Source organism: Chelonoidis abingdonii, chromosome 23, assembly GCF_003597395.2.
Source record: "Chelonoidis abingdonii isolate Lonesome George chromosome 23, CheloAbing_2.0, whole genome shotgun sequence".
Taxonomy (NCBI): domain Eukaryota; kingdom Metazoa; phylum Chordata; order Testudines; family Testudinidae; genus Chelonoidis; species Chelonoidis abingdonii.
The window spans coordinates 15,523,592-15,547,182 of NC_133791.1; the positions used below are offsets into that span (position 1 = coordinate 15,523,592).

Below are 23,591 nucleotides of genomic sequence, written 5' to 3' on the forward strand. Positions count from 1 at the left end.
ATCGGAGTACTATGTGCTCAGTGCTGTGCAGACCATGGAATGGGTCAGTTTCCTGTCCTGAGGATCTTGCAATATAAGTAAGGGTTTAATAACAGACAGCACTCTGAGGTGTAATATTATACCTCAATCTTATTTTAACAAAAGACTTGGTGTGGCTTTGTAAACAACAAATACTTGTGGTGTTTTGACAAAATGCATCTTTTGTTGCAACATCCTTGAGTCCTCAATATTGTTTGCCAATTGCTAATTCAGACTTTCCTGCAATGTATGTCCTTAGTCACCGTCAATGAATTGGTGGGATTCTGGTGTTCATCTTATACACAGGTTCTTCCCCTGACCTGCCCACAAATATGGGGTTCAGTATGGGGCAGGATTTGTGTTACAAGGGAACTAGGATGCTGCCAACTCTTAAAGGGGCAGGGGGAAGAATTTATACACTTCCACGTTAGAAAATTTGACCAAGAGATCTTGATCTTTCCACTTGCTGAAGTACATTCCTCCTCATAAGCAGGGGTATCCTCCTCATAGGCAGGGGTATCCTCTACCAGAAGTAGTATCATCAATGGTCTTTCTCTGACCAAATGTGAGATTTGAAACTGGATTCTTTGTATGGCAGCATGGATGCTACTCCTGGGGCAATATGCCAATTAGAATGAAATCAGTGCATCATAACCACAATTATAAACCATAATGGCGATATCTAGATATCACTGGATAGATGTGGGGAGACTAGATTAATGGGCATGTTACTACAGACCCAAACATGAGATTACTATGAGTAATCTCAAACTATTAAATTGGTTGGGCTTGAACATGCAAAACATCAAATCTCATGCCAGCGTTAGTGAATGATGGGGCACGCCCTGCCCATCAGAATATACCTAAACAAAATATGGGTGTCAAAAGGCGTCAAACCACAAAAGAACAAGTGATGTTGCTATAAGAGCAAAAAAACGTGTCTCTAACCCGTGATTGCGGAACATCTAAGGTATAATTAACTGAGCCTGGCATAGAATGCACATATTTTCCCATCTTTGTCCTTACAGGTAGGGCATATCACAGAGAATGCATCTTAGATGCTTCACATACAAAGGATGAGCAGTACTAGGTGTGTCTCACATACCCAAATGAAATATTGACATCTTTTGAGTTTTAGTTTTTTTTGAGTCTTTTTGTATGCTTCCTGTACTGTGAAATGGTTTGACACTTAAGTTAGGGTTAACCGGCTTTTGCAGCCAGTATTTCCACTGGTAGCATATTGATAGTGTTCAGGTGAACTCTCGTGCTTCAAAGAGATGTTCTTTTGTGTGTTCCCATGTACAATGACAACAAGAAAGCATAGCAATAATCAAACTTAAGCAAGCCTCTCGTGTGGTACCCCATAGAGATGGAAGGATGGAGGGAAAACCTCAACAGTACCATGGGAAGAGTTTCTTTTTGTCTTCACGACATCTACAGCAGTGTTTCTTTGCTACATTTTTTCATATCTAATATTTTTTCTTTGAAATTCTTTTGACAAAAGAGGAATCCTCATTTAATGGTGTATGAAGAGTACTTGGTTATCTTTTTTGGCAGTTAAGAAGTTGATAATGTGGTTCAGACACAACTTTTGGCTTATCAACGTGCTGAGTTCTTTTGATAGTCTGGCTCTAAATGGCAATTTCCCACACCACTCAATCATATCTAAACTTTAAATGCTCATACTGGTAAAGAGATGGTGCAAGATCATGTTGCTTAGCCTTGGTGATCCATGGAGCAGGAAGCTGGTTTAGTTGTGAATTATCTGTCGATAAGAATTCAGTATAGATGATTCAGTTGAGTCCATTGAATGTTATCAGTAGTGGAAGCTTAAAGAAATTGACACCTGGGTACTATCAAATTTTCTTGTAATCTCCACCCATTTTCTTTTGAATAGCAACTCATCTAAGTGGTGACCTCTTGTGTACTGTTCCATTTTCTAAGGAAACATGGGAGTTGGAAATGTGATTCAGCTGTACTATAAAAGCAGTGTTAGTCCTTGCAAGGCTATTCAGCATCCTTCTATCTTGTTAGTTCAATGTCTCATACGATAGCTACTTTCTCTCTTTAAAAGGTACACAGCTCTTCCCTTTGTGCCAAGCTATGTAAAATACTTAATCACATGATTGCAGAGGCAGATTGAGGCCTGAAACTGCAGTGATTGAATACAGTTGGAATGTAATGTTGCATCTGGAAAAATGGAAATGTATTCTGAGTTTTATCTTGACTGGCCTTTCATGTTCTAATAACTATAATATAAGCCTGTAAATCTGTGAATTTAGAAGGTAGTCATAACATATAAATAGTCAGTGCTGAAATTGCCCTTTCTGAATTTTATTTTTAAAAACAATCCAAGTAACCTTGGTGTAGGCTAGCAATAGCCTTTTCTCAGTCTGTTCATTCAGGCTGGCAATATCTGCGTCTCCAGCTCTGAAAGCTACTTTGGCTGCATCTGGAAATTGTAGGAATTGATGTTTGAGCCCAGAAATAGCTATATCTGAGACTAGTAGAAGCAGCTGTCTAGTTAATATCCTGCAGCACAAATATGAGGACTGCTGTTTTCAGCCTGGTAGCCTGTACGTTCACTTCCCTTCAGTGCATTATTGTTCTGGTAATTCCTGTCACCTCTGTTTCTTCAGAGCAGCAAACATCACTGCTCCAATGGGAAGAGCTGATCTGGTTTCCCATTATAGTCCTGCCAGGAAACTACAGGCCTCCATTTATGCTGCAGGGGTGATGCTGATTAAGCAGGCTGGCTTTCTCTTTTCTTGGAGGAGAGGGAAGGAAGCAACATATGCATTGAAGTGCTACAGAAGCATCTTCATAGGTCTCTAACAGCAGCACCACTTACATGCAGAGCTTATCAGGTTGCTTAGAAGCAGAGGATTTTTAAGGGCATCTGAAACGTGCTGTGGTTGACTTGCAGGTCAGCTCTTGGAAGAAAAATTGAGTGGGCAGAAATTGGCTAGCCTAAAATTCTGTAGTCTTGCTTAGTACATGTTTCATATGTCTGTGCCAATGCACAGTAGTTAGCAACTTCCCAAGGGTATGCTGTCTCTTTGCTTATTGCAATACTCGAATGTATAGTAGCAGCAATTGCCTTTAAAATACTTGTGTTACTGCAAATACAGGATGATAGTGTCAAAAAACAATCTATCTAATTTGCTTGGAAGCATTAAGGGAAGATTCGGTCTTCAATTCAATCATCATTCTTCTCTCCCCACTCCTTCCATTTTTTCTCCCTCTTCCCCCGCCTGAAAAAATCTCCAGAGGTTTGTGTTAAGAGTGGTGGGGAAAATGAAGACTGATTTTGTTAGTTTGTTTTTTTTGTTTTTTTTCTCCAGATGTCAACTTGGTGACTTCATTTTTCCAGGTGTTACATGAGACAAGTCAGCCTGGCAGTAGGGAATGCATTCTGAAACTGAGAACAAGTTGACTTTATTGATCAGTGATTTATGATGGGAACCCTGATTTATTATCAGTCTAATGTCATTCCTGGCTTACTTTCAGAAGAAAACTTAATTTTAGATTAAAATTACCACCATATTTAAAAGGCCCAGGTTTCTTTTTCCATTGGAGAAATGAAGAAATATATGTTGAGAACATAATTTTAATCTATTATTTAAAAGATGGCACCCTTCTTCCACTCTCCACAAAAAGTATCTGTGCTTTCTACTTAAAGGAACCGGTGCTTTATGCTTCTTTTCTATGAAATGCAGTTAAATTATGACATAAGGATGGAAAAACTAAACGAGTGGAACTGAGTGGAATGATGCAAGTTAATGCTGTTACCGCATAGGCTGTGCATAGATTGAGTGATAATTTTGAGTTTTCCAGAGTGACTGAAGTGTTTGGGATGGAAGCTGAAGCATTTTGTTTGCTTTTGACTTACAACTAGTAAAAATATATGGATGTAATATTTACTAAAAATTTTCCCACAGAGCTGTATTGTGTGTTTGAGCATGAATGCAAATAATGGGTTAAATCTCTTCACCTAAATAGAATTAGTATTCAACATTTCAGCATTTAAGTAATACATTTCAGAGCTCTCTTGAGACGCGCACTGCAGTTTTCCTAATATCTAGTTTCGCTATCTTGCATTCACAACTGACAGCGTGCTGGCAGCAGTGCAGTATGAATGACTAAAACCATATGACATGTCCTCAGTGTAGCAGAAGGGGACCATATTGCATGTAGTGAATTTAATATTAAGCAGTCAATTACAGTCCAGAAGGTGAGATGGCCAAATGAGGTCTGAAAAATAAGGATGCTACTTGTACTTATGACTAGCAGCCTAAATGCAGATAGGACATTGGAAATGAAAGCTAAAATATTTGTGGCAAATACAAATTTCAGCCTAAATATTTTAGATTGTTTGGCAGTAAATAATTGGCAGAGAAAAGACACTGGTAATATTTTTCCGTACCACTTTAGCATTCAGTTACATATTGGAGAATTGACGTAATGCTACCATGCCAAGCATCCCTGCCCTGCAGTGGCAGGGGAAGAGTAAATGAGCTCAGCCTGTCATATTGTAATGCACTAGTGCAGGGCCTAGTCAATGCTGCTGCTACTGTATTAGGATATGATAAATTCAGGTGCTGGATTAAGATGGAGAATTGCAGCATATCCACAGCTGCCTTTGTTCTTCCCTGCTGCAATGATCCTTTGGCATTCAACTGCATTTGAAATGCAAACCTATTGCGGTCTGTGAGGTAGGGTGTTGGGGCTTATGATACACTCTGTGAATTTAGAATTGTTTAATGTGTCACAATCGTCCCATAAAATCCAGTCACTTTACTAGGTTTCTTTTATAAACTTGAAAATATGGTGAAATTATTCCTATTGCAAGATTTAACACTGTGCTGGCAAGATTATGAAATTGATCCAGAAAATGCACTCTTTCCTCTCCTTTCAACATTCTTAATCCTATCATATTTGGATTAAAATAAATAAATATTTTTTGGGGGTAGACCTCCATATCCGTGACTTGCATCTTCTAATTTTAGCTGTAAAACTATTTGTTTGAGTGTGAACAAAAATAACATACCTTCTTATAATTAGGGATTATAAGAGGGCTTTTAATTGTCATTTGGTAGACTGTATTTACTGGATTAGTGCAGGCAAATTTCTTAATGGCAGTGATCAGTCATACTCTGTAACTAGCCTTTCAAATTCCCAGGCTCTGTCAGGGGATTTGTTGAGTGAAAGATCTGTGCAGATTTTGTGACCTGCTGCATTCCAAAGGTTTACATAACGGAAACTTTCTGTTGGCTGTTTAGCTGACTGAGTCAGTGGACCCTGGTTCCTTTTAACTGCTGTTGCCAGAAGCCAAACTTCTGTTAAACTATAAAAAGAAGATTTATTCTAAATGGGAGAATCCCTTGTTGCCTGATGAAGCTACTGTTTCTTGGGGTTCAGTTGGCTTTAGTGAGCTGGGAATGCATCTGTTTTTTCCAGGGATAAAGCTTTGGCTTTTACTAAACTTGAGTGAATGAGTGTCTGTAGGAATGTTTCTCTTCAAGAATAGTTGCACAAGCTTGGCCTAAGCAAGGTGATGGACAACAATCTTGTACATGTACATGTTAAAAATCCACTGAAGAAACCTTGTCACCATCCTCTTTAGAATTTACCTTGCATAATTCTACAATAGTTTGTTCACCACATATAGCTTTCCATGTGTGAAGGGAAGATGATTGCCAGATATTTTCACGCTAATCCAATGATGGATTCATAACTGAACAATGTTAAACTAAAGTGTCAATTATGAATTGCCAGATTAAATCTATTACCATATTTTGGCGCATATTCTTAAAGGGGCACGGTCTTTAATAATTTTTTAAAATGTCTTAATGTTTATAAATAGCACATCTTATTTTGATGTGCTATTTATAAACATTATCATAGAGCATTTGAAAGTTTAGTAGGTACTCTGTTTAAAAATAAATTCTTAATTTAAAAAGACTGTTCAAAGAGCATAACGTAATAACGTTTAATAAAACGGATTACAGAATTTTTTTTACTTATCTCTCGTTGATCGGAGGAAATATAAACAATGTTTAGTTAATTTCAATTCCTGGTTCTTCTAGGTAGTCCAGTGTTAGAGTAAGGGTTGCATATATTGCAAGGAAGGTATAGCAAATCATGTAATGCTGCAGATATGCATTATGGTTTTTTTTGGAGAAGATGAGATTCTATTTCTGGACTGATGGGTATTGGTCACTGATGGAGTAACTGTTTCTCCTGGCCTGTGTTCCTGTCAGTATTAGACCAGACTTGTTTGCTGGCAACCTGGAAGAAAGAACATAAAACCATGCAGTTAAGTGATGAACCTTAAGACTTAAGAAAATTGAGGAGGATAATTCAGAGTGATTTGAATAGAATAGGAACACAATGTAGATGTGTGGCAAGGATAAATGAGAAAACCTGGAAATTCTGATGGTAAGCCTGTTGGTGGAGTGCTTACCACCAATATCATACTTCTGCTATATGATAAATATGGGAAAACTGTTGGTGGCCATCAAGAATGATGCAGGGGCTTAAAGGAGAATAATCTTAATCAAAAGAGATGGAAGATGAGGGGAAATCTTGGAAAAGACATGAGGGGAACATTGAAGTCCAGAACACTCAAACGGGAGACAGGTGCTAAAAAGCTATCTAACTCCGTTCATACCTCCTTTGGTTTATGGTGGACGTCAGCTCAAAGGACAGTGAATATTAAACTAGCACCAATAAACCTTTTAAAAAGAAATGAAACAGCCCCACAAGATTTTCTTCAAATCCGCTAATGGAAAGGGTTGGATCTGGGCCTGATGACAGACTTCTTGGCATCCTTTCTTTCTTCTATTTCAGTGATTCTGCTCTATTTTTTCTTGCTGACCTCCCTCGCGTCTCATGTTCAATTATTTTTGTCAGATATGTCAGCAAACGGCAGTATTTTCAGACTTATGAACTGCTGCTTTTATTGAACAGGCCCGAAGTTTGACAGATCAGATCTATAAATGTACATGAAGAAATATTCATTTTGTATATATTTACGCTCAATGTCGCTCATCCTAAATTGGTCCTATTCACTGGGATTAATGCCTATTTAAAATATTAGCTGGTAAGAGGTAGCTTAAGCATCTTAGTCTATTTTTGCGTAAGTTGGTCCATGATTTTAGCATTTTCCACATGTGATAATGTTAAACAATCTTCATCTCCTCTTCTCTCCTGGTGGACCAAATGCCCTGTTGTCGTTTACCAGCTCCCCATTTTCTGTGCTTGGAGACTTGAGTTTTGAGTCATAAGCATGAGGTGCACTGATGAGATGGAATGTGAAAATCATTTGGGACTGTCCCTCCTTAAGATGCAGTGTTTTTAGAAATAGTGTGTGCCCTGCAGTCTGAGACTTATGGAAAGTTTTTTACCCTCCCTTAATGCCATCCTGGTTCCCACTATGGTTGTGCCGCTTGTATGTGCCAGTAACCAGGCATATATGTCATGCATTCATACAGCATTCAAGGACACCCGTGCAGGATAGATACTCTGCTTGGAACTGTACTACTATGATACGACTGGAATAAATATAGGCATTTGAAGATATTGTCATGAAGAAGACTTATAACTAGTCCCTGGAGTTTATAGGGCTAAATACCAGAAGTAGCAAATTTGCTAACTTGTCTAGATTTTCAACCTATTTCTGCTTCAGTGGAAGTTTCCCATTTTTATGTGTCGACATGCTACAAAGAATGAAAATAGTGTTAGCAGGTAAACTAATTTAAACTCTAATTGCTACTTTGAAAATTGGCAGTTTGAGTATGTGTGCGCACATGTGGCTGAGACTAAAGGAAACTTTCCACTCGACATCTACAATAACTATCTAATCTTTTTATTACAAATGGTAAGGTAAGATCTTTGGCTGGAATAAACTGAATCAGAAATGTTGATCTAATCTCTGTCTGCAAATCTTTTTTTCTTTCAGATGGGAGGAGGAACTGGCAAAGAGAATGAGTCTGGAGTCTATGGTGGAAACCCTGCAAGAGGTGGGTTTTGAGTGGGATCTGGACTTCCTTAGTACTGACCACTATTCGTCCAACTCTTGAGCTAGAATACTTCATAGTATAGGGTTTCCCCTTTAATCTGGTAATTTAAAATTAATATTTTGTTTTGATTAATTACTCTTTGATCCTAAGAGTCTTGAGCCCTTGTAGTTATGGCAGCTGAATTACCTCCTGCTGGATAGAGCTGTTAAATATTTGAAACCTTAGGCTGCTTGATGTTGAATTTTATGACTGTAGCAGGAGGAGTGCCTTGATTCATCTAGTTCAGTCTTCAAGCAATGCATCTTTATTCTTCAGTATATGCAATGAATGGGATGTTAATCCTGTATCAGTTCTTTTACAGAAGGCAATCTCTTAACTTAATGAAGGTAAAGGGTTGCTTCTTTGGAGTGTTGAGCTACAGTAGTCCAAGCCGTTAGCCTCTCATCATCATGAGAACCCTTCTTAATAGAACAAAACCAATCCTTGAATTGGGGTTCTCTTAACATCGGAAGTTCCTATTGGTCAGATTGAAGTAGGGGAAAATATGCTGATATGATGCAACCCCCAGACCACACTTCATCTAAATATTCTCCTCTCCTCTCCTTCACTCCCACTATTCTCTTGGTTGAGCAGCAAGGTAGGCCAGTCCTGACACTCACCCATGCTCCCTCCACCACTTGCATTTGTAGCAGAGTAGCAGTGGGGCTATTGAGCTTGGTGCAGGTGGTACAGGCAGGCTTTCAGTGCTGCCAGCTATTTTCCACCTTTGTGAAGCTTAGCAGTTAAGTAAATGCTTCCAGATATTTAGCTCTTTCCTTATTTTCTCTCTCATAGGAGGCTCAAGAAGCTGAAGCTGTCCAGGAAGAGTTAAATGAAAAGATTGAGCGGCTGAAAGCAGAGCTTGTTGTCTTTAAGGGTCTGATGAGTGATGTAAGTACCCTGGGAAGTAGAGTGGCCCATCCCCACCTGCTTTTGTGAAATCTATCTGTCATGCAAATGGCTTCATTCATAAAAAGGTTATGGTTTTAATGAGTGCTGCTTTGTAGTTAGTATTATGGCTGCCTTTATGATCTAATGCATCAGACAGATCACCCCCTCCCACCCCCGCTTCCTGTCTGGTCTGTGTAGAGATGCATTAAACTTGCTGCTTAGCCCGTAACCCTGACTTCCCATTCCCTTCTCACCAGCTAGCAACGAACTCATTCAAATTTGCAGCCTTTGAAGTGATGCATTGGAGAATCCATATGCTATTAGAGTAAAAGTTCAACCATTACGCAGCCATTGGTACTCTTCTAATACAGGGTGATTTTGTTTTGAGTCCTACAAGCAGTTATTGTCAGAAAGGAAATCTAAAACGGCAGTCCCAATTCTACCTTTGTGAAAGGCTCTTATCAAGACTATCGTAATTTCTGTGTCATTGGTTCCAGGATATGGCTTTGTCTGCTGTGCTGCTATCTCCTTTTAGAAAACTTATAAACTGTGTATATCTGAGTTCTACCATTGTCCTCTTTGAGTCTACAGTTTCCCCCAAAGCTGTGGGATCTGGTATTGTTATGACTGGCAGTTTTGAGAACTTTATCTTACAGTCTGGCTATAGTCATAGCATATTGTCTGACTGTCAATGTGTAGGGTGTGTAGGGCTAGTGTGCAAATATAGGTGAGAGGAAAATGCATAAGTAAGATGAAAGAGCAGGATTTTAAGGTTCACCTGGCTTCTTTTACTGAAGAGTTGCTGATGCCAGCAGTGTAGCTAAGATCATTCATGATGCATATCTAGTCTGTCATTTTATTAGAATTTTATCATCTCTGCCCCCTCCTGCCCCCAAGTCTGATGCAGAGCTGCAGAACCTGCTCCCTGAAGTTGCATCCATTCTCTCAGGACTGCTAGGCCTGCTCCTCCTTAAAAAAAAATGCAGCCATTCAATGGCTCCCTCTTTGGGTGGTTTATCAAAAATAGAAATACTTGCTGAGTTAAATACAGTCTGAAGGAGAGCAATTTAGAGGGACAAGGTAGGTGAGGTAATATATTTTATTGGCCCAACATCTGTTGGTGAAAGAGACAAGCTTATGCCAGAGCTCTTCTTCATGTCTGGGAAAGTTACCTGGAATGTGAGCTATTTGTTACAGCTGCATCCTTCCACTGTAATTTTCTACTGTGCATACTGAGGGAGGCAGTGAATACAACATCCTGTTATATTTGAAGTACAGGTACTTCCTCCAGGCTTTCTGAACTCTGCAAAGTGGAGCTAAACAGAGTGGTAGAGAGTGCCACAAAGCTGTGTGGAAGGCTGTAACTGTTTTTGCATTGTTACCCAATGATATTCAGGAAAAACAGCCTAACTAAATGACTTGCAGGTTACGTTTTTTGTCCTGTTGACAAACTGCACAGATATAAATACTCTTTATGAAAACATTTGACAAAAGTTTTCATGTTTGTGTAAACTTTTTTTTCTGAACACAAACACTTTGATAAAAAACCATCTTCTCTAGTCTACTTACTTTTCAGATTACCCCGGACGGAGGAAATTAAAAACAAAACAAACCTTTCTGATTGTTAGCGAAAGTAGTGCTTACAGAGTAATACATGTCTCTGACTGGTGTTTTCCCAGATAGTATCACTTGCATTCAGGCCAGTCCTTCTCAACACAGCATAATATTTTCTAGCACAGAAACTCTACAGTTGTAAACGGAGAAAATCTCCTCAGTCATGCAGCAACATTGCCAATGGGGAAGGAGGAGTAGCTACTTAAAAATAATATATATATAACTTCTATCTAATGTGCAGCACGATATGATGGAGTGGCATAGTTTTCTGCTGGGACAGAAGATAGATTAATGTGGGTATTACTTTTGCTCTGTATCACACTCACATGGACTTCTATAGACCTAGCCCTGTTTTAACTTTTTTGGTGATATATATGAAGTTGGTGCACAATTTTTTCAGAGCAGAATCTGACTAACTTTTCTTTACAATGAAGTGCTAACTTCCTATCTGAAGTGGGCAAAAATGAAGTATCATCAAATCCCCCATCTTGTTCTTTGCTTGCTTAACAGATTTAAGTCTTTTTCCCTCCATTTCATAGCTTCACTGAGTCCATAAGGGTTGACTTTTGCTAGGTCTAGGAGTCTCTCTGCTGTGGGAATGAGTATCTCAGTAGCTAGTGTTCATTCTCAAACACTTGTATTTATTGGAATCAGATTTGAAAGTGTTAATTCCAGTAGTTGTCTAATCTAGACTATCCTTGTGCTGCCTTTCCCTGGAGAACAGGCTCCATGTGATGTAAGAATGGTGTGCTCTGGGTTTATAGAGATACAGTGGGTATCTCTTCTCTCCTGAACTGTAACAATAGAAGATAATCAACTACTGTCCTTCCTGCAGCCCATGACAGACCTGGATACAAAGATCCAAGAAAAGGCCATGAAGGTGGACATGGACATCTGCCGTCGAATCGATATTACAGCTAAGCTGTGCGATGTAGCACAGCAGCGCAACTCTGAAGACGTTTCCAAGATATTCCAGGTGATTAGGCCCTGAATTTTCTGTAGGGCAGGACAAGATGGCAGTATGAGTGGGGGTGGAAGCGATGGAATATTGGGGAGTTTAGTTCAGGCTCAAACTTCATCTAATATTCTCAACTTCTTTTGAAATTTATCCTCAGTAGACTTCTTTTCTTCCTGAATCTGTCTCCAGTTGTAGCAATGATCCAGATATTAAGACTTGAGAGTTTATAGAAAACCTTCCAAAGAGAGCTCAAAATGTCCTCTGAAAAATACTCTTAAAGTTTGGTGATAGTTTACAAGTAACTGTACAAAAGAGCATCCTGGGATTCCATGTTCGTCTAAACAGTTACATCAGATTTGCTCTCCAAGTAAGAGGATTTTAACTTCATGCGGTATACTTGCATCCTGTGATCTCCAAGTTGAGCCCTTATTTTTGGCTCATAGACCATGATGAGAAATAAATAAATTCTGTGACTGATGGTTGGTTAGTAAACTACAATTACTCTGATATGTGAGGGTGAATAGAATACAGTTTACTTTCCCACAGCTATATTGGCTGTGTAATACTAACAGTGGAAAAAGAGTAACTTATTTTGCTCCAAAAGTAAGCAGTTATAGCTCAAAAAACAGAGCTACTGAGTGATCGAGTGCCTTTAGCACAGTCTTTTTTATCATAACTGCATTTTAAATTGATCACTGGCCCTTCCAACTTACCTCAACTTCCTGTTCTGTCTTCGAATAAATAGGTCTGACTCTTTTAATCTTTCTAGTACAGTAGCTACTTAGGGCTGCACTGTACATTTAAAAAAAAAAAAGTCCTTGCCCTTCTCTTGAGCCTTTCACATGGATATGTCTTAAATGTGATGAACAGTAAACTCTCCTCTATTCCGAATCAACTTTTTAATGTGTCTTATAAAATGCTTAGCTAAGGTAAATGTGAGTTTTCATTAGCATTTATTTATTTATTTATTTTTGGGTGAGGGGTAATCTGGACAGAAATTGATTCAAATTTCCTACTTGATGGGGGAGAAAATTGTAGCTCCCCTGTGTTCATCACTATTCCATTTTTCTAAAGAAATCTTGTCTTTTAACTTTGATAAGTGGTAAAACTGTGCTACTGCTCTAAATTGAGTACATGGTTTTGATCAAATATGCAGTGGTTAAAATCATCAACACAAAGAGCAACAACGGCAAATTAGTGAAAATTAAAGAGGAGATTTGGCATTTATTTTGTGCTTTAAGTGTGTGAGACTATATCACACCATCTGTAAATACTCATGAATATTTGTGCTGAAGTCCCACGGGGCAAAAGAATGATCCTTCACTTTGCAGGGTTAGCTTTTGGGTCTCTTTGCACATCTATCAACTGCATTTATTTGGGTTTGTTCAAATATTTTCACAGTTCAGTTCCCACATCTCTTGTACTGTCAAAGTGATGATTAGCAATCTGTGCTTGTGATAGTGGGGTGGGAATAGCAAAGGAATCAAGATTGCCTTTGAGTATTGTGTACTTTCTGTGAGTATTCAGCTCTGAAAACACCAGGCTTGTGATGGTAGTGGCAAGAAAGGGAGAGTGTGTCATTGCTCTCAAGCCTGCTGCCTGGACATTCTTGCCAGCTTATGCTTGGTCCCTGTATCGTTATAGTCTTCGCATGCTCTTCTGTAAGCCATATAATGTTGCCAGCGAGTACATCCTGTACGTAGAGCTCTGGCAGTCTGCAGCTTGCTTTGCTCTGTGCCATTTCGAACTGCTTCCTTTTGCTCTACGTTCACCACTTAACAGATGCAATTCCTGTCCTTAGTGCGTTCAGTCACTCATGCACCTGAATCACTGAGTACTGATGAACCATTATCTTCCACCCAACCTAACACCTCTCCTTTCTTATCTCTGCACCCTTTGGTGCAGCACCTCAATTGAACCTTCCAGTCACTGCCCTTCTTTCTGATTAAGGTGGCTTCGAAAAAGAAAGAACGCAAGCTAACATCTGACGAAGACCTGTCTGAGCAGGATGGAGACAACAGCAGATTATCAGATGACGAAGTCAGCTGTTCTCTGAACATTACAGATGAAATGAAGCGAATGTTTAATCAGCTGTGAGTATTCTGTAGAGTATGATGTCTTTATTGTGGGACTTTCAGGTCAACTGAGATGCCAAATTCAGATTTTTGTTGTTGCAATCCAAGACCCCACAAACTTGGGGGGTTTCCACAAACTTTCTAAACTTCCAGTAAAAATAGTTTTTCACCAAATATTCAGCATTAGTTGAACTCAGACTGGAGAATTTTGGTAGTACATAAGACTCTCTCAGTGAAATTTAGATATAAACAAAAGTGTAACTGAACAGTTTATTTTCACTGTCCTCACCGAGTAGAATGCAGAAAGCAAGTAGCAATAAATGGTGAAATTAGACTAAGCTTTTATTTAATAATTGCCCTGCTTTTCGCTAATGTGTAGCATGCTCAAGAATGAAACTCTGTCCTTATTTATATGGTCTGGCGTAAATGTTAAGGATTTCCAGAGTTGTGAGATTTTTTTCCTGCATCTGCCTCTTTGAGTGGAGTGTGAGAGTGTGAGATTTGAATTGATGTAATTGTTTTTCCATAACTTGTTTGCTAAATGCACAGTTCATGCTATGAATACAGAATTTTGGCAGGAAGGTTTGGAATTAACTTTAGTCAACAGTCATGGTGATCATGTCTAGGAACTCAACATCCATAACTAGGTATTCTGGTTTTGAAGGACACTGATGCTGGAACAAATTTGCTCATGACTGGTGTGTTCTTGCGGATTAGAATTAGTAGGGAAAATTCCTGCTTTAAACACCTCCCTCTCCCAAAATAAAAAAAAAAAGTTGGGGTGGTGGTAGCAGAGCTCTCTGCTACCATCAGAAACTCCAGAACCATCTTGCTGGTGTAGGACAAGGTAGTTCAGGTAGTCTGGGGGCTATGAGCTCTGCAGTGCTCCTTACTGCCTCTCCAGAGAGGATTGGCATGTGCTTCTCTGGCATCTGCCACCAACTGTGGCAAGCATGCTCTGGGTGCTTTGTCATGTGCTCCCCGCACCTCCCGATGAGCTGTTTCGTGGTGTGCAGGAGGCTCTGGGTGGGAGGGAGAGGAGTGAGGGCATGGCAGGCTCAGGGGAGGGGGAGGGGGCAGGAAGGGGTGGAGTGGGGGGACGGCCTGTGGTAGAGCCAGGGGTTGAGCAGTGAGCACCCCCGGGCACATTGGAAAGTTGGCACCTGTAGCTCCAGCCCCAGAGTTGGTGCCTAGACAAGGAGCCACATATTAACATCTGAGGAGCTGCATGTGGCTTCAGAGCCACAGGTTGGCCACCCCTGTCCTAGGTAGTAAATTTCATAATCGCTAGAGTTCAGGCTTGTTGCTTTCTGCCCTGGTTGAATGCTACCGAAATAGTCACTATAAGGCTTTTCAAGTCTTACATAATGGGAACTCCCTGAGCTGGAGAGCTGTTGGTGGCTCCCTTATTAATACCACTCTAAACATGGACCTTAGATGCTCACTATCACTTCCCTCTGGCCCTCTTCTCCTTGTCAACGTTCAGCCAACTGCAGTTCTTTCATAGTGTAATAGAAATGCATTTTAGGTTTCTTTACTTCTTTCATTGCTGAAATTCAGTGTACTTAACTGCAAACCAACAGATTATTTTTGTGGAGTTTTTTAGTATTTAACATTTACAGTATTGTACTGAAAACACGATACAAACACTAATTCCAACACTAGTTTAAAAAACAAGGAACTTAAGATTTGATTTGTATGGTGAAGTCCTCCTAATACTGTTTCTCTAATACTCTCCTAATTAGCAAATAAATCTTCCAAGTCCACAACACACACACTTTACAAAACTTTCTACTGGGGGGGGACTCATTTGTGACATCATTCTGAGGATCCTTGGGTATGACGCTAACCCGTCTTCATTGTGTCTTTCTTATCTCTTCCCACGCAGCCAGTCATGCTTCTGGTGTGTGTTTTGCTTTCCTTTTTCCTTTCAATGAATTACTGACACAAGCTTTGCAGTAATTTATGTCTTAATTAAAATGCAACAGGCTTCTACAATGGTTGTTTTTGTAAACGTGATTTTAATAAGAAAAAACTCTTGTATCAGCAGCAGCACCTAGAAATCCTGTCATTAACTTCAAATGTCGTTGATCTAAATAACACTGGTCATAGGTTCATCTAAGTGACCTGTGATAAACAAAGATATTTCAAACTTGCATCCCTTTGGGTTTTGTGATGATGGATTTGTGGGTGGGAGGTGTGGGGGATATACACCACCAAATAATCTGACTCATACCAACACCAGAGATGAAAATAATTTGTTTTTTGAGCTGTAATTAATGAGGTGGATCATTAAAGCACTGTTAGTGAAAGGTCCTGAGTGTTCAAATAAAACTAATAACCATCTTTGAACAATGAATACAGCTAAAACAGGGAGCAGTTCTAAATTGGGTGGCTTTTGTCTTTTCAAACAGTGAGCTCTTAGAGTGAAAAGAACTATGATTGAACAGCCTTTGAAGGGCGGGTGCATTAAACTGGAAGTTTTAAAAATAAGCAAGGCTGGTCATCAGTAGACGTACATTCCCTGTGTGTCCTCTTGCCAAGTTCTTTAACTTTTTCATAAGATAGAGTTGGACTCAACTTCCGGCTTGATGCGATCATCTTAAAAGGAAATGAACTGAGGAAACAAAAGTATGTCTAAGCCTGAAACAAGAGAGGGACTATAAAACAAGAAGCCCTTTTTTTCAGGCCCTGCTTTATCAAAGAAAAGAAACAAAGTAGCTAGAGTAGAATTTCCATTCTGCTCTGTTCAAGTGTCTCAAGTCTCTTCTTGTAACTTTAATTTACTTAGTAACTGCCCAAATTGAAGGGACTCTTATCAGATTAAAAATAATTGCAGGCTATTTTTAACCTATGTTAATGAAACTGTTACTCAAAATGGAATTTAAATAAGAAAATAAACAGGATTGTTTACTCATGCACTTTTGTGCCACTGTTTGGCGAATGAAAATCAGTGAAGTCTATTTAATTTGTTCAGTTGGTCTCTTTCTTGGAACTGCAACATTTGATTTGCAAGTACTGCAGGAGGAATGTTTGTGTAAAAACTTTCCAGCTGACACTTTAAAAAAAAAAAAAAAAACCATGGGAAACATAACATTCTGTTGGCCTTTTGCTTTTGGGAACATTTAAAACTGCATTTTCAGTAAAACTTGATTTACTCCTGCGTAACAGAATAGTTTACAGCATTCTTGTGGTTTAGCAACTGTTCAGTGCTGAAATAGGAAACTTAAAGCACCATCTAGAGGCCAAAACTGGAATTGTCTGTTTAAAGTAGAATGAATGTTGACAAGATTCCAGTACTCTGTTGCAGGTGGGGAGAAGCCCAGGTATCAGAACCTTGCAGACAGAGCAGCAAGCCTGTTTTTGGTAGCCTTTAGGTTTTTCAGCTGTTGCATTGCTGTTTCTCTTCCTTTCCTCCTATAGTTTTAATGTAGTGTTTCTGTTCTTTTTGGAGGTGTTTCCAAGACTGTGGAAATACATGGTTTGAAATAATTTCTACCCTTTTTTTCTTTTTACTGCTCTTTTAACAGGCGTGAGACATTTGATTTTGATGATGACTGTGACAGTTTAACATGGGAGGAGAATGAAGACACCCTGCTTCTCTGGGAAGACTTCACAAACTGCAATCCTTCAATTGACCTGCAAGGAGAAGTGAGCTGAGTTTTTCTGTTTTTTCACTTGTTTCCCATTTCTTTCCTTCAGGGGATGGCATACTGCAGCTTATCATGTATAGCCACTCTCAGCCTTTGGATCTTTGGCTGGTGATCCAGTTTGCCATGAAAACTTGCTCCTCTAACAGTTTTGGCTTGCTTTCTGATACTGATCTGTCCTCCATCAGTCTTGTCTCTTTGCTCCCTCAAAACTTAAATATAACATTAAAAATAAAATACAAGGCAAAAGGAACTAAAAAGATACTTTTTAAAACTAATGCATCTCATGATCTATTACTTTAAATCTTATCCTTCCCATACTCTCACTTGCTCATCATCCCTTGAAGTTGTTTAAGTACCTTTGGCTGTAAGCGCCTCCACTTAGGGGCTGTTCTCACTTTCTGTGTAAAGTGCTATGTACCTCTGTGGAAATATCTATTTAGATAATCTGTATAGAATAGTATCCACATGCCACAGATGTGATGAGCTTGAGGACCTTGGCCATCCAGGTATTTTTATAAAATGTCTTTATGTGTAGTCCATGGAAAGCCAAAAGACCTGAATTACTGGGCTGGATAAAGTCTCAGAGATCTTCTGAAACAATGGTCCCTGTGTTTCCGTCTCCCCTTTTGATTAAGGGCACCTGGCAAGAATCTCATGGAGTTTGCTGTTAATACACAGCTGCTTTCAAAGTCTTAGTCTGTTTGAAATAAATCTGATTGCTACAAGCTTCCTCTTTTAGAAAATTTTGGGTGTTTAAGACAGGCTTTGAGAGAGAAGATTTAAACAGGGGGATCCTGGAGATGTATACACTTACTCCATTACTGAATAGCATGACAGCTCTGAGTGAGTAGGAATTCTGCCTTCCCCCACCCCGTCACCACTAGAATATAAAGATGCTGAGGCAGCTGTCTCCTGAATATTGTCTTTTGTTGACTGCCAGGAGTGTGTTAATTTACATCTTTCCATTTGTGTATCATATGGCACATGCTGAAACTGCAGAGATTACTTAAAAGAGCTGAGACTGCAGAATACTGCATATTTAGCTATATGTCTTCTGGTGAGCCGGGAGAGTGCCAGAATGATAAAGTAATATAGCTGTGTGCTGGAATTAGTGACAGATTATTTGCATATAGCCATGTGTGCATGTATAAGCTCAGTTATCAGTGGCATATTACAGAACTCAGACCTTCTGTGGTGTAACTCTAAAGGTTTTAAGAGGCTTAAATCCTTCTGAATGAAAATATTACACAAGGAAAGGGTAGATTTGCCTTGTAGATGGAGATTCTGAATTAAGACGGACTGTTTGAGTATGTGCCTGGGCGTTAGCATCACAGTGGTTTACGTGCCTGAGTCTCCACCAGTGGAATTCTTATTCCACACCCCAGCCACCTTCATTTATGGCTGCCTTCCTTAAAACCCTTTTGCATGGGAGAAAAAAAGAAAATGAGAACTCTGGTAAATCATAGGCCCACTAGCCTGACATCAATCCCAGGCAAACTCATGGAAAGACTGATATGGATGTAATAGTTAAAGAATTAAAGGATGGTGGCATAATTAATGCCAATCATCATCATAGTTTTATGGAAAATAGGTTTCGTCAAACAAAATTTAACCGTGATGGTTTACTTAGCCTTCTGTAGGGCATTTGATTTAGTCCCTTTTGACATTGATTTTTTTTTTTTTTTAAGAAAAGGGCATTATACTGAAATCAATGTTGTTCATATTAAATGGATTAAAAAACTGGTTAACTGATAGGTCTCAAAGTAATTATAAATGGGTAATTGTTATCGAGTAGGGTTGTTTCTAGAGTGTCTTATAGCGATCTGTTCATTGATAAAGATATAAAACCTTGCGCAATGTTCTGGAAGAAAATTGCAGATAATACACAGATTGGAGTGGTAAATAATGATGAACAGGTCAGTTGTACAGACTGGTTTGAACTGCTTGTTGAGGTGGGCTCCTTTGAACAATGTGTTAATAGACCATTACTGGAGTCTACTGTGTCCATTTCTGGTGTCACACTTCAAAAAGAATGTAGAGAAACTGGGAAGGGTTATTAAAGAGCTAAAAGAATGATTCAAGGTCTGAAAAATATGCCGTTTTGTGAGAAACTTATGAAGCTCCATTTAGTTTGTTTATCCAAGAGAAGATTAAGAGGTGACTTGATAATGGCCTTCCTATATGGGGAAGAGATTTTTGATGCTAGATGGCTTTCTGATCTAGCAGAAAGAGTATAATGGAATTAAATGCTTGGAAGCTAAAACTACACAAAGTAAGTGTGAGGGGAATTAACTATTAGCACAACTTACCTAGAGATGTGATATACTCAGTCATTTAAAATGTTTGTTTAAAGGCTAGATGTTTTCTTAAACAAACCTAGCTCAAACAGAAGTTGTGGGCTTTGTACAGAAATTTGCTGGCAGAGGTTCTCTGGCCTGTGTTATGCGGGTCATCAAATGAGATGATCAAAATTGTCTCTCTTGGTTTTAAAATCTGTTACTACTTCTTTGTACAACACTTAGCACACTGGGGTCCTGGCCCAGGACTGCAGTTCATAGATGCTATGGAAATACAATACTGCATAATAATCTTTCATCTTTTTGTGCTAATCCCTTCATTTGTGGAGCTTTCCTCAGTTCATGAATCAGACTACTTCCTGTATACTCAAACTTAAAAAAAAAAAAAAAAAAAAAAAAAAAAAAAAGCCCCATGTGGCTTCCATGAAGCCTTCCAGTAATCTACCAGAATATCTCCAGTATATCATGGTTGGCTTGTCTGGGACTGGCTATACTGCTAGTGTTTATTCAGTGCAAACTTTTTGGAGCTGTGGATGTCTCTCCTGTCTGTACAGTGCCAAAATCATGGAGTCTCAAGTAAATAACTTAATCTATAAGCCAGATTTCCAAAGCAGTGTTCCGTGTTTACAAATCAAGTAACACTTGTGAACAATTATTTCAAATCATAATTAAGGCTAAGCTTTTGCCATGGCAATGGGCAATAAGTAAAATTCATGGATGCTCATGACCTGTCCCTGACTTTTAGTAAAAATATCCGTGATAAAATGGGAAAGGACTGGGCAGCTGTGGGGTGGCTAGGAGCTCTGAGGCTCAGAGCTCCAGAGTCTCCCAGTCCCCAACAGTGGCTGGGGAGCTGCCAGGGATCCCCTTGTCCTCTGTAGTTGGTGGGAAGCTGCAGGGTACCCCTGCTGCCCATGGCAGCTGAGAGCTCGAGGGCCCACTACCTGAGGCAGCAGGGGTACCTCACAGCTCTCTGCCACTGTGGGAGGCGGCGGGACCCTGCAGCTCCGAGCTGCCAGGGCTGAAGTCATCGAGGTCTTTATTAGTCACAAAGTCATTAAAAGCCAGATTTTTAGTTCTTTAAGTGCCTAGTGGGATTTTCAAAAGTATTTAAGCACCCACACCCATTGAAATTAATGAGTTTTGGATGCCGAAGGGTGTTTGAAAATCCCACTGGTGCCTAAACACCTTGAAAAATGTGACTTCCTATGGGACAAATCCTGAAGCTGTTATCCACAAGCAGTCATGGTGGATTAAGGGTGGAGTAGGGAGCTAGTTGTGTAATTAAAGGGCTACATGATTGGGACCTAAATGAGCTATTTCATAAACCATTTTAATGTGTCCTCACTAATTGGCCTGTAATGTTCTTCTGTAGCAGGAGGAGAATCTGGGAAACTTGATCCATGAAACAGAATCTTTCTTCAAAACGAGAGACCAAGAATATCAGGAAACAATAGGACAGATCGAGGTGAGAAAGTGCCCTGTGAAAGAAAAATACTCTGCATAAGGATTTATTCACCAGCCTAAAAATCTGTTATGAACTTCAGTACTGTGGGTACACTCCCTGGCCCAGACTGTGGGCTCTCTTGCAAACCACTGAAGATGATGGATTGTATATATGTAATTGTGGAACTTGACCCTCAGCATCATACACAGTAGGGCACATCCTTCCTCCATAGCGCAATAACCTACTTGAGACTACTATATAGAGTGAATGTAATGTTGTAACTAATGGGTAAAGGACAGCTCAGATGGATATAAATAAAAATACATGGAGATTTTGCTAGTTTTCAACAACATCCTTTCTGTGTCTCTTTGGGAAATCCCTCTAGTTGCTAAGGAATGATTTCAGAGAATGTCAGGCTGTACTAGTATAGCTTCTCAAGATATTTATGCTCCATCCATGAGCCATAAAATATAAATAGCATCTCACAGGCAGTTTGCAGTTTTAAGGAATCACTATTCATTGAAAAACAGGATGCAAACAATTAGTAGCAGAGAGCTGTTGAAAGCAGCAAAACTAAACAGGATTGCAGTATTGGGTAGAAGCTGATAAATATGGCAACCTCAGATAAGATGGAAAGTAAAGATGCCCTGTGGACCTCATGAATGTGTAAAGAATAGGTTACTGGAGTGCTTGCATGACCTTAAGCATGGCAACAACCCGTAAAACTGGACAGGACGGGGATTTAGCAAGTCTCCTTGTTATATGCTGACCATTGTCTCTTGTTCTGGACAGCTGGAGCTAGCCACAGCCAAGAGTGACATGAATCGCCACCTCCATGAATACATGGAAATGTGCAGCATGAAGAGGGGCCTGGATGTACAGATGGAAACTTGTCGTAGACTTATCAAAGGCTCGGCTGACAGGTAAATAGGATGTTCCTTGGTTCTCTGCTGTTCTCTAAATTCTTCCTGCAGACACGTTGCCTAACAGTCCATTAAAAAGCAGTTAAGGAAAATACTTCCTGTTGGTACTTTCTTCAGTTCGGAAAGGAAGTTTTACGCACCTTCCAAAGAGGCTTGATACTCACTGCTGTGTTGGAAGACTTGTATGTCATTTGCGCGCTCAGCTTCCGCATCTCCATCAGTAAAACGAGGCTAGTGATACTCACCTTTGTACAACACTGAGATTCTATGGATGAGAAGTGCTAGATATCACTATTAATACTAATTAGAAAACGTAAGTCCAGATAGTGACATAGGACACTTTACCTTACTTGAGGATGGAAAGGGACCTTTTTTTTCTTAAAATGAACAGAGAGCTGTGTTTAACAGCATCACTTGCTGAACTTTATCTAAATCTTTCTCTGCAGAAATTCTCCATCCCCCAGCTCTGTAGCCAGCAGTGACTCAGGAAACACAGACGAGATTCAAGATGAGTTTGACAGAGAGGCGGACGTGGAGCCTATGGTCAGCTGATACATAATCAGAGCATTCCAGTGAAAGGGAAAATACAGAAAGGGGAAAAAAAAAAGGTGGAAAAAATAGAAAACTGACCGAACAGACTAAAAGGCCCTGGCACAGGGTGTTCCTGAGGACTCATTCCGATACGCGTCCCCACCCCACCTGAGGATTGGTGCTGTATATTTCTACTGTTCTACCAGTTACAAATGCAGAATTCTGTAAGAAAACATGGTGTTTTAATGGTGCCTTTGCCCCAAGCTGAGCCACTTTGACTCTAATGGAATATTAATAGCAAGTGTTGTTTTTTATAAGAAAAAAAAAAAAAAAAGGGGGGGGGTGGGAAATCTGGCTGCAGCAGAGAATGGTGCTGCAAATGTTTAGGTGTTTCAGTAGGCTTATGACTTACTGAAGGGCTGCACTGTTTGGCAGAGGGAACACTGTGGCAAAATGAGCATGGACCGCAACACAATTACAATCTGACGACCATAGTTCTCTGGCGCAAAGAAAAAAAAAAAAAAAGTAAACACCTCCAAACGTAGCTCTTAACCCCATTTAAAAATAGCAGTGGGTTAGAGGCAGACTTTAGGCTCATGCAATTGTAAAGTATCCAAAGGAATCTCTTTATGCCATGTGTCTGGGTGGAGGGACCTTTGGAATCTGCACAAGCTTTTTGGCTGAGTCTAGAATCCCAAGAAGCAGTTCTCAGCTCGGTGGCAAAGCAGATGGACAGGATGCACGGGGGTGGGAATATCACCGTTAAACTACTATGCAAAAAAAAAAAAAAAAAAAAAAAAAAAGAGAACAAGGGGAAGTAAAGAGGAGCTGACAACACAGGAAAAAAAAAAAAAAAAAAAAAGCTTGCCTTATTTATATGGAATGTTTGGTCCCTGCTGGGCTAGAGTTATCTCTTGGTGGAAAGAAAACTAAAAACAGTTGCACATATTAGTTATCTGTAGAGCTTCCTTTGTGGAGGAATGTCTGTTATAATGCCCTTGTTTTCTGGGATGGGATTAGGAGGGGGATCAGCCCTTCAGTTCCTGAATTTTTTTCCACAATACTGTGGGTTTTTTTGTTTTGTTTTGTTTTTTTGTTTTTTTAAACCATAATAGTTCCAG

General features: G+C 39.6%; 1 protein-coding gene across 1 annotated transcript in view; it reads left to right on the forward strand.

Annotated features, from left to right (window-relative positions):
* Positions 1–23,281, forward strand: part of IFFO2 (intermediate filament family orphan 2) — a 46,142-nt gene extending 22,861 nt beyond the window's left edge. The window contains 8 exon segments of the mRNA XM_032787540.2: positions 7,982–8,042; positions 8,877–8,972; positions 11,422–11,562; positions 13,495–13,637; positions 17,150–17,270; positions 20,945–21,037; positions 21,809–21,939; positions 22,386–23,281. Of these exon segments, the coding sequence (XP_032643431.2) occupies positions 7,982–8,042; positions 8,877–8,972; positions 11,422–11,562; positions 13,495–13,637; positions 17,150–17,270; positions 20,945–21,037; positions 21,809–21,939; positions 22,386–22,491 (892 nt within the window). The 3' untranslated portion in view covers positions 22,492–23,281.
* The last annotated feature ends 310 nt before the right edge of the window (positions 23,282–23,591 follow it).